We start from the raw sequence: 18433 nt of genomic DNA, 5'->3' as shown, positions 1-18433 counted from the left end.
CTCGCCTCACTGAGTCCTGGAGAGCAGGGATTGGTGAGGGAGTCAGGAGGTGGCTATGCAGGTAGGGCCTGGCCCAAACTGGGTGTCAGGGTAGAAGGTGTGGAAGGAAGGATCTGAGGATGGTGACAAAGGTGAGGATGCTGAAAGGAAGGAGGACCAACACAGGAAACAGGAAATGCAGGAATTGGGCCTTTGGCAGCTGTTCCCTTCTCCACCATTTGCAAATGTGTTCCTCTGAGTGACTTGGGGAACCCCTAGGAGGGGGTGGGCAAGTAGAGCTGAGCTGTCCTTGAAGCAGCTATAATCAACTAATCCAACTGCTGGTTTTCTCTGAGGTGGCTACCTGTGTCAAAATCTCCTGGGGAACTAATGAAGAATTCAGGCTCCTGGGCAACCTCATATTCAAGTAGGACTCCCGGGATGTGGCCCAGGAATTTGCAGTCCAAAGTTAGCGTTATCCTTTGCTCAGTCCACCCCCAGCTCCCTGAACACCCTTTGCCTGCTCTGGTTCCTCAAAGACCTTAGATGCGAGATGTGCACGTCTGGGGTAATACAGACCCACCCGATGGTCTGACTGCGCGGTGTGGATGATCACTGCAGCTTCGCGGGATCCTGGTGTCCGACCTCCCTCTGCCCCAGCTCTTCGTAACATCAGCCTCTCCCAGCTCGGTGCTCAGGTATACCAGGTAGGGTCACACTCGCTGTGTGACTGAGTTGTGTGCCAACGGGGTTAGAGGATAAGGGGCTGGGGACTGAAAGGTCTGAGCAACCCCGTTCCGCCCCCCACCCCCATCCATACCCCTTCCCAGCGGGTAGGAAGATCTGGTTTCTACAGAAGGGTGTGGCCACAGAGGCCGATATTATGACCCTCCTTCCACTGGCTGGAAGGAAACTAGAGACCACGGATTTCACCAATAGGAAGGCAATATGCAAATATTGCCCAGCGTTAATTGGCTGATGGACAGAGGCGTGCCATTCATTCTTGTGCTCTGAGACTTGGAGCGTGGAGCACAACTTTGAGGTAGAGGTTGCACTTGGAAGTAATTATTGAACGCCCACCTTGTGCCAAGTCCTGTGTCAGGGCATACAGGGGTGAATAAGACCGGCAAGGCACCGCCCTCGTGGAACTTACATTCTAGTAAACTAATAAGAACATAAATAAATGAACAATTTGTTTTCTAAATTTCAGATCTGGGTGGTGCCACGAAGACAATGCACCAGGGAGCTGTTAACACCAGCGATGCTGTAACAAGTCCTGCAAGGGTATATTCTAAGAGCAGCAGAGGAGGGCAAGACCAATTACCCTGGTGGTGGAGTGAGAGGTGGAAAGAGGAGGTGCCCTTGAGCATGGAGCTGAAGGAGGAGGAATTTCCTCCCCTAGCTGAGGGGGCAGTATGTGGGAAGTACATACTGAACTTTAGGAACCCCAGGAACTGTGAGGTAGATGGAGGGAAGAATGTGCAGGGCAGGAGAGAGCAGAGTTATGTGACTTTGGGCAAGTCTTTTACCACTTGAGCCTCAGTTGGCAGAGGATTAAAGATAATACAGAACACATAGTATATATGTGCACTCAATAAATGCTAAATAAAGAAAGCTCCAGGTGGTGACCACTACTGTCATACTGGGAGAGCCCCTCAATTGTGTTCCCTAGATTTAGGGCTTTGGTCCTACCCCTCTCTCTTCCCTTTCCCCCAAAGCTTATACCTTCAGGGCTTCTGTCTTCACTTCTCCCCCTGGAACTTAGCACACTGGCATTTTGTCTTCCTGCCTCCCTAGGGGACAAGGACTCCAAGTAGAGCAGGAAAGACTTGGATAAGCTCCAAGAAAGGACTTCCTTCTCTTTTTGTCAGAGTTGCAGCTGCTCAGAGGAGGGGACAGCGTGCATTTCCCACAGATTTAGAAATTTCTGGAGCTGGAAGAAAGGTTTGTGATAACATATATAGTCCAGAGCTTTTTTTTTTTTAATTTAATTTTTTTTTTTGGATTTTTTTTGATGTGGACCATTTTTAAAGTCTTTATTGAATTTGTTACAATGTTGCTTCTGTTTTATGTTTTGGGTTGGGTTTTTGGACACGAGGCACGTGGGATCTTAGCTCCCTGACCAGGGATCGAACCCATACCCCCTGCATTGTAAGGTGTAACCACTGGACCGCCAGGGAAGTCCCTAGTCCAGAGCTTTTCAATTTTTTTTTTTTTGACAGATATCCAATGTAAGAAATGCACTTTACATCAGGACCAGCTGAACTCAAGTTTTATGGAGGCTGAAGTTTGTAAAATTTAGGGACCTCTTTAAAAAAAAAGAATATAAAATTATGTATGCAAAATCAGGTATTTATTTAGAGCAAAAAAATAAATTCCTATAAATTACAAACTTTAAAAGTCTGACTGGGATTTCCCTGGTGGTCCAGTGGTTGAGACTCTGAGCTTCCACTGCAGGGATTGGAGGTTCAATCCCAGGCCAGGGAACTAAGATCCCACGTGCCGTGTGGCGTGGCCAAAACAAACGAACAAAAAATAAAAAGTAAAAAAAAAGAGTCTGACAAACACCATAATCATAAAGTCAGAACAATAAGAAATTTTCACTAAACTACCTGACGTATTGCTTTACTACCTTTTTTTCTGCAATTTGAGGATGCATGCTTTTCATATAGCAGTGACTTTCTTATATTTTCTATAAAGAGAAAGAAAAGTCAGGCTTCTAGCATGTTTGATCAAAATGTTTTTTGTTTTATTATTTTAGAAAAGTTTTTCTCAGCTTTGCAATCAGTTTTTGGTAATGTCATGTAAACCTAAAATGTTTAATTTTGTCAAATTTGGGAAAGACAAATTTTCTGTATGGTTTCACTAGGAGCCGCAGACTTTGTCAGAACAAAATGTGGTGTGTATGAGACAGAAGCCCATGAGTCATGATATATAAAACATTTGAAGACATACACAGATGTACTTGCTATGCACAGTACTGTTATGGGTTGGTGTCCTACAACAGAGGCATCCTGGTTAATTCTATTGCACATGATTCTCCCACCCCAAAAAGAAAATAGCATGTGGTGCGTTTATAATTAGATATGCTGTGTTATTGTGTTCCCAATGGCGTGGACTTTTGCTGTAACTAGATCAGTGGGAACTCAATCCTCCACATGTAATTTTACATGTCTGAGAATTGGAAGAGTTTTCCATAGACTAGCTTCTGGCTCTATACAACGCAGACCTGGGTTCTCCTCCACTGCCCACATTCTTCCCATGTCAGGTGCCTAGGTGTCATGGTGACGTAGTGATGTGACCTCTGTCCCTGCACCTTTATGTCAGGACACCAGGTGAATTGACATGGTGACTGGGTATGGGTGATTGGAGTATTTCTGGGAACCATTCCCTACACTAGGATGCTAGCAATCACCTAACTATTCTAGAAGTTGACTGTGAACCTTATAACTATAATCTACTAAACTCAAACTAAATGTATGTCCAACTCAATTTCCCATTAGTTGGATCTCAGAGTAGTTGGACACAGCCTTTGGAAAGAGAAAAGTGTTTTACTGATATGGAACAATCTTCAAGATATATTAAGAGAATAAAAGCAAGGTACACTTGCACACTTGCACCTGTGTGGTGTGTAGGGTATCTCTGGAAGGAAGCAGGAGAAGGGTATTCTCCTCTGAGTAGCTGTGGAGACCGGGGTGGATGGGGGACTTGCTTTTCCCTGTAAAGCCCTTTTGAGCTTTGTGAAGTGTTTTTTAAATAGCATGCATGTCTTCTTTTTCTTTTCTTTCTCTCTTTTTTTTTTTTTTTTAAGATAAATGCTTAGCAGTTGACAATCTATTTTTCAACCTGATTTAGATTGTTCTCTTAGTGGCCAGCAGGAGGAGGCAAATGCTTTCTGTCTCTTGGAGAGAGGTTTCCCCTTCTACAACCTTCAGAAAACACCATGGCTGTGCCCTGTAGCTGGAACCCAGACTCCAGGTGGGGTCTTAAAAGGAAAATAAGTGAAAATAAGTTGTCATTACGAACTCTAGGGAATCTCTGATTTTTAAAATAGCTTTATTGAGATATAATTCACATGCCGATCAGGAGCTGGGCGCAGGTGGGAATTCTCGGTTGGGAGTTGCAATCCAGGTGTTGCTTCTGTACTCCATGGATCTGCCGCATCAGCTGTGACCAGGCCATTAAGGCATTCAAGCCCCCATTGTCCACAGGAAGACTGGGTGCTCTGGACACAGGAACCGGGCTCAGGGCTGAGGTCTCCTCTTCCCCAGGAAGGGCACTCCAGGACTACCCAAGTAACAGAAACAGTTTGCTTTATTGTTTAATTTCTAGGGAGATGTTCTCTGTGGAAAAAATGTTCCTCTTGCCACTTATAAGAAGCAGAACATAGAACATTATGGTCTCTTGTGTAAATGCACCCAGTACCACATGTTCATAGGTAGGTATGACCCTGAGAAGGAGATTCCCTGGTCCAAAGGACCTGGGTAACATGCTGGGAGGGCGTGGGGGGAAGAGGAAGTGAAGGGGCAATGCATCACTGGATTGGAGCCACTGAAAATAACCCCCTTCTGAGCCCTGTGATGAGTGGTTCCTGCTGCTGATCTACCATCCAACCACCCATTCGTCCATCCACCCCTCACCCACCCACCCAACCACCTATTCACCTTTTCATCCTCCTGTGCACTCATCCATCCATCCATCCATCCATCCATCCATCCATCCATCCACCCTTGAGTTAAGATCAACCTGATAAGGTCCAGCCAAGAGCTGAGGAAGAGTTCTAGGTGGAGGGAACAGCAAGGACAAAGTCTTGAGGCTGGAATGAGTTTGGCGAATCCACAGGTCAGCCTGGCCAGGGGGCATGTGTGATGAGATGAGGCTGCAAGGTGGACAGGACCGGATCGGCGGGACCTTGTCAGCCAAGGGGGGAAGTTTGGATTTGTTCTAAGTGTGAGGAGAAGCCACTGGAGGGTTTCGAGCAGGAGAGTGGGGTGTTGTCATTTCCATTTTACAAAGACCCCAGTGGGTGGTGAAAAGATAGTGGGGGCAGGAGCGGAGAAGGGGAGACAGTGAAGTGGCTGTGACCCACCCCTTTCTCCCACAAGGGCCCTCCCCAATTCCAGGTGAGGCGAGGATGACCCGGGAGCTCCAGTGGACCTAGGCAGTCCTGGAAGGATGCGCACTGGGAGTGTGGCCAGGTGCAGCCAGCAGCTGGGGTTCAGGGTGAGGCCACAGAACCCGGCGATCAGGTTAAACAGGGAAGATCCCTGGACCAGATGAGGTAAGAGCTCTGTGGATATCCGTTGAAGCACAGACGGTCAGCTGGTCAGAGATGCAGAAGCAGGGCTGGACGTCCAAGCAGACCTGATATTAATATTTAATAACAGCGAACATTTATTTATTCAGCTGAACATGGGTCGGCACTACGATTAGCACTTCACATACGTTCTCCCTTAAGGCCCACATCTGCCCTGTGAGGTGTGACCGTGACAGTTCCCATTTTGCAGACGGACCAGCTGAAGCCCAGAGAGGTTACGTGACTTGCCCAAGGTCACACAGCTATAGACAGACCTCCCTGTGCCTGAGGCTAACACAACTGAAGAAAGATTGTGGGAATAAGAGGGGCTTTTCTCTGTATAGGGACTGGAAAGCACAGATCATAAGCCCTAGATCTGTCCAGGGGAAACAGGGCCCCGATCTTGCTGGTGTGATCATTTGGCCCCTTGAGATGGTACATCTGGCTGTCACCAGCGTCTTTCTCCTTACCCATCATGCTCTAGTCCCAGGCTCCCTGGGCTCTGGGAGGATGGACGCTGGCTTCCCAAGGAGAACTGTCCTCCAGGGGCGGGGGAAGGGATGTGCTCACCAGCCAGAGTCCAGGCTCTTAGATGCTGCTTGTTGCAGATTCGCTCCGAGCTTCTGCTCTCTCCACTGTCCTGGATACTTGGCTTCATCGTCTCAGGTGAAACCTCTGCCCATTTAGGAATCCTCCCTCAAAGCAAGGAAGGAAGACATTTGTTTCTTTACTTAATTTTTAGCATCTATTATGTGCCCCACGTGCTACATAGGTTAACTTTTTTAATTTAAAAAATCTTTAAAAATTCTCACAATCGGGAATTCCCTGGTGGTCCAGTGGTTAGGACTCCGTGCTTCCACTGCAGGGGGCACGGGTTTGATCCCTGGCTGGGGAACTAAGATCCTGCATGCTGCATAGCCCTAAAAAACCAAAACAAACAAACAAACAAAAATTCTCACGATCACCCCGTGAAGAAGATACTATTAGCTCCCTTTCACAAATGAAGAAACTGAGGCTTGAAGTGACCTGACGTGGCTCCTCAGCTTGCAGGTGACAGAGCCAGGATGTGTTATTTGCCTATTTGATGCCAAAAGCTCGGTGCTTTCCGTGAGCCCCGTCCTGGCACCTCCTGGTCTCAGAAAGAGGAAGTTGGAGAGGGAATGAGCAGGGAGGGAAGTGTGGACAGACATCACTGATGAGTTGATTTGTTTGTTCTTTGGGAGGAGAAGGACAGGAGAGGAGATAGGCAGGGATCCCACAGACCTCAGGACCAAAGTCCCCCAACAGCAGGAGGCCTGGTGGGTGACAGTTACTGGAAGCCACGGGCCAAACTCTCCATTAGGCCCAGCAGAACACGGTGGCTCAGTCCCAGACAATTTAGGGGCCCACCAAAATGTTTTAATCTCTTATAAAATCAGAAGAGGAATTCCCTGGCAGTCCAGTGGTTAGGGCTCCATGCTTCCACGGCAGGGGGCACAGGTTCCATCCCTGGTCGAGGAACTAAGATTCCATTTGTCACGTGGTGTGGCCAAAAAAATAAAATCAGAAGAGAAAATGAACTTTCAGGTGGACAAAAGTGTTTTAATAAATAGCATTGAGGGACTTCCCTGGTGGCTCAGTGGTTAAGAATCCGCCTGCCAACGCAGGGGACACGGGTCGATCCCTGGTCGGGGAAGATACCACATGTCGCGGAGAGCTAAGCCTGTGTGCCACAAGTACTGAAGCCTGCGCACCTAGAGCCCGTGCTCCGCAACAAGAGAAGCCACTGCAGTGAGAAGCCCTCGCACCGCGACGAAGTGTAGCCCCCGCTCACTACAACTAGAGCAGGCCTGTGCGCAGCAACGAAGACCCAACGCAGTCAAAAATAAATAAACGAATAAATTTATTTATTAAAAAAATATATATATGTAACATTGATATATTTATTCAATGCAGTCATAAAATACAATTAAATATATGTATGTTTATGTCTATGTGTATATAATATATATTTTCTAATGGAGGAAGGGACCCATGAAGGCAGAAATACCTCAGGCTCACAAAAGTCATGATGGGGCCCTGGGAGTTTGCAAGGAGAACATTCCCACAGGCCTGGGTCCCAGACCTGGCCGCCAGGTGGAGGTGAGCAGCCTTCCTCCCAGCTGACACAGGGAGGGCACTGGGCTCCTGATAACAATGACAAATGTTTTCTGTTAACTATTAACGAAGTGCCAGGCTTTGTCTCCCTTAATCCTCACAACACTTATTGCTCTCATTTTACAGAGGAGGAGACTGAACTCAGAGAGGTTGGAACCAAGATTCCAGAGCTATACTGACCTCTAAATGACATTGGAGAACCCCCTCTGGCCCCGGGAATCTGGGACTTTCTGAAGCCTTCCATTGGGGTGTCATTAATTATTTTCTAGTCGTTTCCTGTGTCCAAGCTTATCTCTCTACTAGACTTGGCCTCTTTAAGGCCTGGCTTTATTTTGTACTTTTCTTCTATGGGGCCCTCAATCCCATGCATTTGAATCAAGTCTTTTGTGCTTTTGTTCCATGAGGGAGACCCTGTGTGGCCAGCTAGGCCATGTCCTCCTTGGCACCTCAGAGGTGGACACACCAGCAGCTTTGTTACGGCTGCTCCTCACTGTTGTCCCTCAGCGCAGCCTGGTGGCCTGGTGTACAATTCAGTGAAGGCAGATCTGTAAGGGCCCATCATGAAGTCCTGGGAACTTGCTTTTGTAGCCGCTTTATTCACTTAACACTGTACCATGAGCAAGGAACCACGGCCATTGAGGGTCTCCTCAAATTGTGATCTCTGATGGCCGCGTAATAGTTCATTTATATTTTCTTAGCACCATTAACTTAGCCAATCCTGTAGTATTGATGTTTCACTTTCTAACTCTTCCCTGATGATGATGATGATTTTTGGTATTCAGTCAGTCAGTCAATAAATATTTATTAAGCATGTACTAAGTGCTGAGAACAACTTTCTGATCATCTGGCTTGATTCAAGGGTAACATTTGGAATATTGAGCAGAACATCTGAAAATCTACGAGAAGGGGCCAAAGTAGTAGGTAGAGGAAAATTCATAGCTTTAAATGCAGTTATTAGTAAGAAGAAAAGATGAAAAGTCAATGAACTAAACATTCACCTCAAGAAGTTAGAAAAAGAGCAATAAAAGAAAAAGTAAAAAAAAACTCTAAAAGTTAATTAGCATAAAAGCAGAAAATAATGAAGGAAACAAAACCAAGAGCTGGTTCTTTAAAAAGAACAAGGTAGTAGAATGTCTAGGGACATGTGCGGACTGCAGATTCTTTATTTATTTATTAAAAAAATTTATTTATTTTAAAAATATATTTATTTATTTTTGTCTGCTTTGGATCTTCGTTGCTGCATATGGGCTTTTTTTAGTTACAGCGAGCAGGGGCTACTCTCGTTGTGGCGTACGGGCTTCTCATTGCAGTGACTTATCTTGTTGCAGAGCATGGGCTCTAGGTACACGGGCTCAGTAGTTGTGGCATGCGGGCTCAGTAGTTGCGGCACACGGGCTTAGTTGCTCCGCGGCATGTGGGATCTTCCCGGCCCAGGGATTGAACCCGTGTCCCCTGCATTGGCAGGTGGATTCTTAACCACTGTGCCACCCAGGGAAGTCCCTGCAGATTCTTTAGTCAGGAGGCTTTCATGAGCATTATTTCTCCCACCAAACTTCTGATAACAATTGCTTGGCAAAGTGTATTACTTATCTACTGCTGTGTAACAAATTAACCAGAACTTAGGGACTTAAAATAAGAAACACATTTCTTACAGTTCCTGGGATCAGGAATCCAGACAGGACTTAGCTGGGTGCCTTCTGGCTCAGGGTCTCTCACAAGGCTGCAGTCAAATTGTTGGTGACACCAGCCATCCCAAGGCTCAAATGGGAGAAGATCCGCTGCCAAGTTCACTCACATGGGTATTGGCAGGGCTCAGGTCCTCATCACTGGTTGGCCGGAGACGTCAGTTCTCTGGCACATGGACTTCTCCATAGGACTACTGATAACATGGCTCACTTGCTTCTTCCCCCAGAGCTAGGGCAGAGAGAGAGAGAGAGTGAGAGAGCAGTCTTTTTGTAGTCTTTCTTTTCATAATCAGTCTTTTGAAACCTAATCTTCTAGCTTTCTGTTCTAGAATTCTAGTATGCTATTAGAATTGGGTCACTGGGTCTAGCCTCGCTCAAGGGGAGCCAGTTATACACAGGTGTGAATACCAAGAGTAGGGATCACTGGGGGCCAGCTAAGAGGTTGCCACCACACAAAGGGTTTAAGATCATACTCCTCCTGGAGGTCAAATATTGTTTTTGCTAAGTGAGGGCAGTGTAACATGCCTTGGCAGTCATCTGAGCAATGGGTTGGTAGACAAGGCAAGCTCTGCTACTTGTTAGTTGTATGAGGCCTGGGAACCTTTGTTCCTCATCTGAAAAATGGGGTAATAGTAAAGATCACCTCCAGAATTTATTGAGTTTATTGTGATGAGGTCTGGAAAAAGTGCTCTGTAAAGTGTAAAATACCCTGCAGAAGGTAGGCATTATTAAGAGAACAAGGTTGGAGATGCAGGTGTCAGTGATTTTTTTCCTTTCCTTCATTAGTATTTTAAAAATCTTCCATTGATGTAAAACATACACACAGAAAAGAGCACAATTCATAAGTGTGGTCATGTTCTCCTGTCTTTAAACATTCTTCTAAAACAAGTGAACTTTTAAGTTCTTTTTACTTTGTGTACTTTCTACTGTGGGCTAGAATTACTGATATCATCAGAAAAATGTCACCTCTACAAGGTGTAGTTTCTGTTGATTAGAGAGTTTCCGTTTATGAAGCACTTTCAACTCCTTATCTTGCTTGGGTTTTACAATGGCCCTGGGAGAAAGATCAAGAAGGGATCAATTTCCTTGCGAGGAAATCACTGTCGTCTCGGGGCGGGCCGGGGACTGAAGGCGGCGTCCTCTGTGAGTGCTGCGCAGTGAGCCACCTGTCAGCTCCTGGCACAGAAGGGCCTTCAGCAGGGCTGGCCCACCAGCACCCCACCCAGAGTGGCTACCGCCAGCTCTAATGGAAAACTCTCCAGCTCGCCAGACCAGGGCTCTAGAAAAATTCTACTTCTGGGAATCCGCCTTAAAAAAATTGTCATGATGCATGACGTTATGTGCAAATAATTGAACGCAGCAGCATTTTAATAGCAAACACTTGGAATTAATGTAAGTGTTCAGCAGAAGGAAATAGGTTGAATAAACTTAGTCATTGAAAGGTAGAGTATTTCACTGCCATTAATATGTAGTTCTGAAATATAGATTTGTGGGCTTTAATGTTTACTGAATGAAGCAGGATCAACAATTGAATAGACAACGTGTGTCTATGATATAAATCCATTGAAAACCGCATGGAAGGAAATGTGCCAATAAAATAAGCAGGTTCCATCCTGGTGGTGGGATTATGAGTGATCGTATTTCTTTTTTTTTTTTTTTTTTAAGTTTTTATTTATTTATTTATGGCTGTGTTGGGTCCTCGCTTCTACGCGAGGGCCCTCTCCAGTTGCGGCGAGTGGGGGCCACTCTTCATCGCGGTGCGCGGGCCTCTCATTATCGCAGCCTCTCCCGTTGCGGAGCACAGGCTCCAGACGCGCAGGCTCAGTAATTGTGGCTCACGGGCCCAGTTGCTCCGCGGCATGTGGGATCCTCCCAGACGAGGGCTCGAACCCGTGTCCCCTGCATTGGTAGGCAGATTCTCAACCACTGCGCCACCAGGGAAGCCCCGTATTTCTTTTTATTTAATATCTCTAACTGACTATGGTAAGCATGTCAATTACATAAGTAGCAGGGGTAAAGAGCAAAGCACGGAAATCCCATTACCCACCCCACCCTCCCCAGCCCTCCCCAGCCCTCCCACTCCCTTCCCTACTTAGTTTGCTATTGATACTTCTAGATGTTTTCTTTGAATCCACCATGTATTGCTTTTAAAACTTTCACAGACAATCAGAAAAATCATGAGGTGAGGGGAGAAAACAAAAGACTCTCAAAATGAATCTGGACATCATAAAAGTATAGAGATTTTTACACACAAGTCTCTCTGTTTAAGGATGAGAAAGTGGGGCTCAGGGTTGTTGGGTAGCCTGCCAAGCTCACATGGTTTGTGCCCGCTCCTGGCGCCCAGTTCAGCGCTGCTTCTGGGGTCACATGCCCTCGAGATCCGGGAGGAGGCTGGGAAGCTGGGCTGGAGGGAGGCCAGGAGGATGCTCTGGGCTGAGTGGGCCGGGCCGGGGTGAGGAGCCTTCTGCCTGTTTGTTCTGGGTACCAGGAGATGTGGGTGGAGAAACACCCTGGCAGAAAGGACCAAAGTCCTCATTTATGGCCTTGGGGGAGTTAATGTGTAATATTCTAGGATATAAGCTGGACTGTGAGGTGAGACCCTGAGCCCAGATCTCCAGGAGCCACCGAGGGCTGCCGTCAGGAGCTGCCACCATGTCGGTGAGGATGCCGGCTCCCCACTGCCCACCTCCTCCAACCCTCTGCCTCTTCGCCTGAGTGGGGGTGGGGTGGATGCTGGCGGAAAAGCATCGCTGCCCCTCCAGCCTCCGTTTCCTCATCTGTATACTGAGGAAGTTGGACAGATCACCTCCACAGCCCACCCCCGTTTTTTTTTTTTTAAATGAGTTTTGTACATTAGAATCATTTGGGGTGCTTGCTACAAATATACATGTTTAAGGTCACATCCCAAGAGTTTTTAAAAAAATTTTTTAATTTATGGCTGTGTTGGGTCTTTGTTTCTGTGCGAGGGCTTTCTCTAGTTGCGGCAAGTGGGGGCCACTCTTCATCGCGGTGCGCGGGCCTCTCATTATCTCGGCCTCTCTTGTTGCGGAGCACAGGCTCCAGATGCGCAGGCTCAGTAATTGTGGCTCACGGGCTTAGTTGCTCCGCGGCATGTGGGATCTTCCCAGACCAGGGCTCGAACCCGTGTCCCCTGCATTGGCAGGTAGATTCTCAACCACTGCGCCACCAGGGAAGCCCCCCACCCCCTTTTAAAAAAAGTATTTATTTATTTACTTGGCTGCGCCGGGTCTCAGTTGCTGCACGCGCGGGATTTTTAGTTGCGGGCATGTGGGATCTGTTCCCCAACCAGGGATTGAACCAGGTCCCCTGCATTGGGAGTGTAGAGTCTTAACCACTGGACCACCAGGGAAGTCCCTCCACAGCCCTTTAGCACCGAGGTTCTCTGCTCCCTCCACCACGGTTCTGAGCCTGTTTCTTTCCCCCTCTAGCCTCAGTTTTCTCATCAGTAATTTTTTTTTTTTTTTTTTGCCTATCCCCCTCAGCTTGCGGGATCTTATTTTCCCGACCAGGGATCAAACCCGGGGCCCCCTGCAGTGGAAGCGCTGGAGTCCTAACCTCTGGACCGCCAGGGAATTCCCTCTCATTAGAAATATTAATCGTGGCAATAATAGTAACTGCTAACATCTATAGACAACTTTAACCTATTAAAGATGAAGAAACTGAGACTCGAAGATTAACTTGCCCAAGATCACAATCTGTAAATTGCAGGGGTTGAGGTTCTTTGAGGTCCCTCGCTAATTCTTTGATTGCAAACCCTGCTCTGCCATAGCCTACTGTGTGGCCTTGGACAAGGTACTTGGACAAGGTACCCTCTCTGAGCCTCAGTCTCCCATATTTGGGGACTTGGATCACAGATGGCATCTTCTGAGGATGGTATATTGGTTTCCTGCGGCTGCCATAACAAATTTACTCTCTCTCAGTTTTGGAGGCTTGGGGTCTGAAATCCAGGTGTTGACAGGGACATGCTCTCTCTGAAGGCTCTAGGGGAGGATTCTTTCACGTCTTTTCCAGCTTCTGTTGGTTGCTGGCAATCTGTAGCCATCCTTGGCTTGTAGCTGTATCCCTCCAATCTCTGCCTCCGTCTTCACATGGTCTTTTCTGTGTGTCTGTGTTTCTGGGTCCAAATTTCCCTCTTCTTATAAGGACACCAGTCATATTGGATTTAGGGCCCACCCTCAGCCACTATGACCTCACCTCAACTTGGCCCTATTTCCAAATAGGTCTCATTCACAGGCTCCGAGTAGACATGGTTTTCTGGGAGACAATATTCAAGTCAGCACAGGTGGGGTGCAGGGTGTGGATGTGACTGGAGGGTCCAGCGTGGATGGCACGGTGCTCTCCGCACCCTCTGCCTCCCAGGGAGGACCTCTGTGCCCAGAAACTTTCCCTACTTTCTCCTTCCCCTGGTCGTCTCATCCCTCCCTTTTTTTCCTCCTTCCTCAGAGACCACCTAGTCCAAATCTCTTATATTAAAGATGGGGGAACCGAGGTCCAGAAGGCGGCACAGCTGGCCCCTAGTCATTTGGCCAGTTAGGAGCAGAGCTGGCACTAGATCCTGACCCCTGACACCTGCCACCACCCCGACCCCAGCTTTGCCTCCCTGTCTCTCTCTGGGCTTCAGACTTTGTTAAGCAGGGGGGTCAGGCCCCCTCCCACGGGCATCCCTGTTTGTCCAGATGCACCCCGAGCCCAGCTTTTCTCATGCCCCTGCCCTGCAGCAGCCTTGGGGTCTCGGGTTCTTCTGTTTGAGCCAGGCAGCCACCAGGACATACACGGGCAGTGGGGGTGCTTCTCCCCATCCCAGTCCCACCCTGACTGTCCCAGGGTCCTGGTGGGTGGCGCATGCAACTAGGAGGAGACAGGAGAGTCCTCACGCCATCTGGTGGGGACTGTGCGTGCCGCAGGGCACACAGCTGTGAGGGTCTGCTTGGCGGCAGGGCGCCCATGTTCCTCTTTGAGACGGACTGGATAACCTCTCTAAGGAGGGCATTCTCTGTCTATCTGTGAGAGGCTGAAGGAGAATTTTAATCCAGTCTGGCCGGTGATCCAGCTGTTACCCTAAGCGCCCATCTGAGGAGTTAGGCTTCCTGCCTCCGAATCCCACTTTCTCGAAGGCAGGGAGATTTCCCCCCACCCAGGGGACGTCTGGCCACGTCTGGAGACATTTTTGGTCGTCACAACTTGGGGGGAGGGTGCTACTGGCACCTGGTGGATAGAGACCAGGGATGCTGCTCTACCACCTACAGCACACAGGACAGACCCACAGGAGTGATCCAGCCCAAATGTCCAGGGTGCCGAGGCTGGGAAACCCTGCTCTGGGGCATCATAGGGTCTGACGTGCTGTGAGGCTCCACTCTGCTGGGCTTGGCAAGCCCTCTTTCAGGCCTTCCTTTTTTTTTTTTTAATTTGTTTTATTTGTTTATTTGTTTAGGCTGCGTTGGGTCTTCGTTGCTGCGCGCGGGCTTTCTCTAGTTGCGGCGAGCGGGGGCTACTCTTTGTTGTGGTGCGTGGCTTCTCATTGCGGTGGCTTCTCCCCTTGCGGAGCACGAGCTCTAGAGCGCAGGCTCAGTAGTTGTGGCTTGTGGGCTGTAGAGTGCAGGCTCAGCAGTTGTGGCGCATGGGCTTAGTTGCTCTGCGGCATGTGGGATCTTCCCGGACCAGGGCTCAAACCAGTGTTCCCTGCATTGGCAGGCGGATTCTTAACCACTGCGCCACCGGGGAAGCCCTCAGGCCTTCCTTTTAAAATGCACTGCCTCCAGGAGAACCGGGCAACCCTACCCCTGTGTATGAACTGGCAGATTATTTTCCCTCTTCGTGGAAAGGAGGCAGCTGCCAGCAGGGGAATATTGATCCTCCCCCCACGGACACCGCCCCTGACTTTCAGCAAAGCGCCCCGGTCCCACGAGTTGGTTCAGGGCTTCCCAGGTGTGCTCCCTCCAGAAAAAAAAAAAAAAAAAAAAAAAATCAGTGAACAGAAATCCCACAATGTAAATGTGTTCTCCCATAAAGTGTTCTAAATATTTGGTGGCTGCTGTATCCTGTCTGGCCCAACCTCACACCCTCCAACCATGGATGTGAAAACTGGACATTTTCTCGGGCTGGGATAATGAGCTTTGAAAACCCAGCTTTGAGAGCCTCCCTCTAACCGTAGTAAAGTTGTGGGAACCCCTGCTATACGAAATTCAGACAGTGCCAAGGTCGATGGAAAAATAGGAAGCAGATGGATACTGTAGTAGCAATAAATAAGCACAATGACCACAGTCCCTTGATTTGCTTTTAGCCTGTGCCCTATTTGTGGGCTTCACAAACGTGAGCTCTCATCCTCCCAACCAGCTCAAAGGAGGCGCTATTAACCTCAGGGCCTCCAACAGCATCTGTTACACAGTGGACGCTCGGCAACTGGTTCTGAATGAATAAATCAAATTAGCCCATTTTATAGATGAGGAAAGTGAGGTATGGAGAGGGATTTTGATGGACATGTTCAGACATGTGACTTACGGAGTTTTATAGATTCTTCATTTGGAATGGGCCTAGACCTGCCTGTGATACAGTCATTTTCTGTCAGTAAAATGACTCCAAGTTTGTGCAAGAACTAAGCACATCCTTGTTAGGGGGATTTTGCAGAGGGCGCTGTGCATCATCACTTAAACACTTTTGGGAACAGTGAAGTGGGCAGGAGTCATTCTATCCATTTCATAGATGGGCAAACTGAGGTTCCCTCAGCTGGGCCCTATGTCTCCAGATCTGGCTGTTCTTCAGGCTGCAGTGGATGAGAGTGAAGCAAAATGGGCAAGAGGGGGGTTCCGGGAAGGTTTGATCTGAGCACTCTGGCTCTTTCCCTTGCCAGCTCCGTGCTCTCATGTGGGCAGAGGGAGAGTGAGGCCTGGGGCCAGGTCGGGATGGGATGATGCTGGTGAATGGGCTTCACCAGCAGAAGAGCGCTGGGCACGTGTGTGATTGATTTGTGTGGGTTGTTTCTCTGTTGGCGCAGGGGAAATTTGAGATTATGAACATGGACATGAAGGAGGGGACAACCCTGAAGATCAAGGGCAAGATCGCAGATGATGCTGATGGGTGAGCCAGTGGGGGGGCAGGTGAGGCAGGAGGGGGAGGGGGGCTGCCCACAGACCTGGAACAGGCTGGGAAGGGCAGCCTTGTGAAATGGTTGGACAACGAGAGTGACCTCAGACCAGGGGCCTTCTGTACACTCTTGCACGCTCTCACCCCCTCCCACACCCCTGCTGGCTCCTCTTCTGTTAGGGCTGCTTTCACATCTGAGGCTTCAGAATTCACAGCGGATGCCATGTGCTCAGTTCCTTGACCCCAACAGACACTGAAGGGGCAGGTGAGAAATCCCGGAAGCTCTGCCCAGTCCTCTGCGAGTCAGGTGCCTCTACTGAAGGCCCAAACCCCCAGGGAACCACCCTCTTGACCCAGCTGAAGGGTCAGAGGCCGGCCTTTCACACACATTATACCAGTGACAGCCGCCAGGGGCCGCCAAGTGGTCTTGTTTGCCTTCTCTCCATTAGAATCCGAGGCATTTCTCCGCCTCAGATGTCACAGCTCAGCGTTAGCCTCTCCCGTGTGCAGGACAATGTCAGCATTTCTTGGGACTGATCTCCATCAACTTTTGGTTGGGGAAGGGCAGGCAGACACATTGTGTAGGAACCAAGAGAAAAATCACCCCTTTCTCCTGCGTGGGTCCCTAAGGGTTGCAGAAATGTGGGATACCTCTGGTCTGAGACGTCCCAATGAAGGCACCCCATGACTCAGAACGTCCCACTCTCAGGGACCCTGAAGGTCTAACTCAGGCCCCTGTAGTGATCTTTTCAAGAGACCACACAACTCCTGACTGCATACCTCTAATGACAGGGAGCTCACCACTTTAGGTGTCCAACTATTTATGGCCAAACTTAATGGGTCTTCAGATAGTTGAATACAGCAATTCTTTCCCCCAGGATAGACACCTTCATTTCCTGAAATGTCACTATTAGTTACCCTCTTGTCAGGAACCTTAGTCTGTGCTCTAAATGGAATGTGATAATCCAGTGCCAAGTCTGATCAAGTTGTCACCTCCCTTGTTTTAAGGTACAGACCTCAATTAACACAACCTTTGGTGATTCTTCCAGTATGTGGTCAACCCTGCGACCCAAGCTGTTTTAGCCAGGGCTGGCCCCTTATTCTCACCTGTTACTCCTTCCCCTGCAGCTTTGTGATTAATCTGGGCCAGGGGACAGATAAACTGAACCTGCATTTCAACCCACGTTTCGGTGAATCCACTGTTGTCTGCAACTCACGGGATGGCAACAGCTGGGGGCAGGAGCAACGGGACAGTCACATGTGCTTCAGCCCGGGATCAGAGGTCAAGGTGAGGTCAAAGGCGGGAGGGGCCTGAGGAGGATATCAAGGGGAGAGCCCAGATGGTAGGGCACCCTGGCCTAGACACGGGCTGGGACCGTCTGAGCCACCAGGCACTGCCGTGGCCCCTTTCCAGGGTGCTCCTGCCTCCCTGATGCCTTCCCTCCCACTACAGCTCCTCGTGACCTTCGAGAACAACGAATTCAAGGTGAAGCTGCCAGACGGGCACCAGTTGACCTTTCCCAACAGGCTGGGCCACGACCACTTGAGCTACCTGAGTGTGCAGGGCGGGTTCAACATCTCCTCCTTCAAGCTAGACTGAGGGCAGCACCTCGCCAGAACGCAAGACCCCGGAGCGGATTCCCGCTCCTGACCCCCAGCTACCGCCAGTCACGCGGAATCACGCGGAATCAGCAGCCCTTGGGTCCCGGCTTCCCATCTGCTGTTCCTAACCCTCTGCGCTCATCCCCCAAGGCTAAGAACCAACAAAAGAACCCACCTTTATAGAGTCTTTCCGTGGTAGGAACTGTGGTGCTTTCCATTATTTTAATGCTCCCAGCATCCTCATGATACAGATGAGGAAACTGAGGCATAAGGTCCTTGGACTGCCAAGTGGGGGCTGGGGGTTGGGACGTGCTCCCGAACACCTCTAAGCCACCAGTCCTGCCTGCTTGTCCCCTTTTGTCACCAGGGCAAGTGCCAAGCTGCCCTGTGGGATTATGGTTCCAGGCACCTGGGCCAGGGGCTGTTCCCGGAACTATAGATAAGGGCTCCCACCTGGGCCTCTTATCTCAGGGCTAGTCATTCCGGCCTAATTACTCATTACCCAGTGCCTCGGCCCCTCCCCTCACTGGGGCCCCCTGGGGGAGTCCTTGGCTTTCCAAACCCAGTGCTCAGGGGACTCAAGCAGGTGGCGCTGACACTGTCCTCCCAGGTCCTCAAGCATCTTGCAGGACAC

The 18433-nt window shown here is 49.1% G+C and overlaps 1 protein-coding gene across 2 annotated transcripts; it reads left to right on the top strand.

Annotated features, from left to right (window-relative positions):
* The first annotated feature begins 1859 nt into the window (after nucleotides 1-1859).
* On the top strand, nucleotides 1860-18340 carry LGALS2 (galectin 2). 2 transcript variants are annotated; one of them, XM_036866594.1, is made up of 4 exons: nucleotides 1860-1923; nucleotides 16109-16191; nucleotides 17326-17485; nucleotides 17651-18340. In XM_036866594.1, the coding sequence occupies exons 2-4, from the start codon at nucleotides 16124-16126 to the stop codon at nucleotides 17795-17797; spliced, it is 375 nt and encodes a 124-aa protein (XP_036722489.1). In that variant the 5' UTR covers nucleotides 1860-1923; nucleotides 16109-16123; the 3' UTR covers nucleotides 17798-18340. The 2 variants fall into 2 exon arrangements, with proteins under 2 accessions (XP_036722489.1, XP_036722488.1); XM_036866593.1 differs by lacking the exon at nucleotides 1860-1923 and adding an exon at nucleotides 11679-11754.
* The last annotated feature ends 93 nt before the right edge of the window (nucleotides 18341-18433 follow it).

This window comes from Balaenoptera musculus, chromosome 10 (assembly GCF_009873245.2).
Source record: "Balaenoptera musculus isolate JJ_BM4_2016_0621 chromosome 10, mBalMus1.pri.v3, whole genome shotgun sequence".
NCBI lineage: Eukaryota > Metazoa > Chordata > Mammalia > Artiodactyla > Balaenopteridae > Balaenoptera > Balaenoptera musculus.
Note: the sequence above shows the minus strand (reverse complement) of the source record. Positions and strands in the feature narration are given on the sequence as shown.

Bases quoted from the DNA above. Each gene is read 5' to 3' on its own strand.
- LGALS2 (XM_036866593.1), top strand. The intron at 16,192-17,325 runs GTGAGCCAGTGG...CTTCCCCTGCAG, and splicing joins ATCGCAGATGATGCTGATGG to CTTTGTGATTAATCTGGGCC. The intron at 17,486-17,650 runs GTGAGGTCAAAG...CTCCCACTACAG, and splicing joins GCCCGGGATCAGAGGTCAAG to CTCCTCGTGACCTTCGAGAA.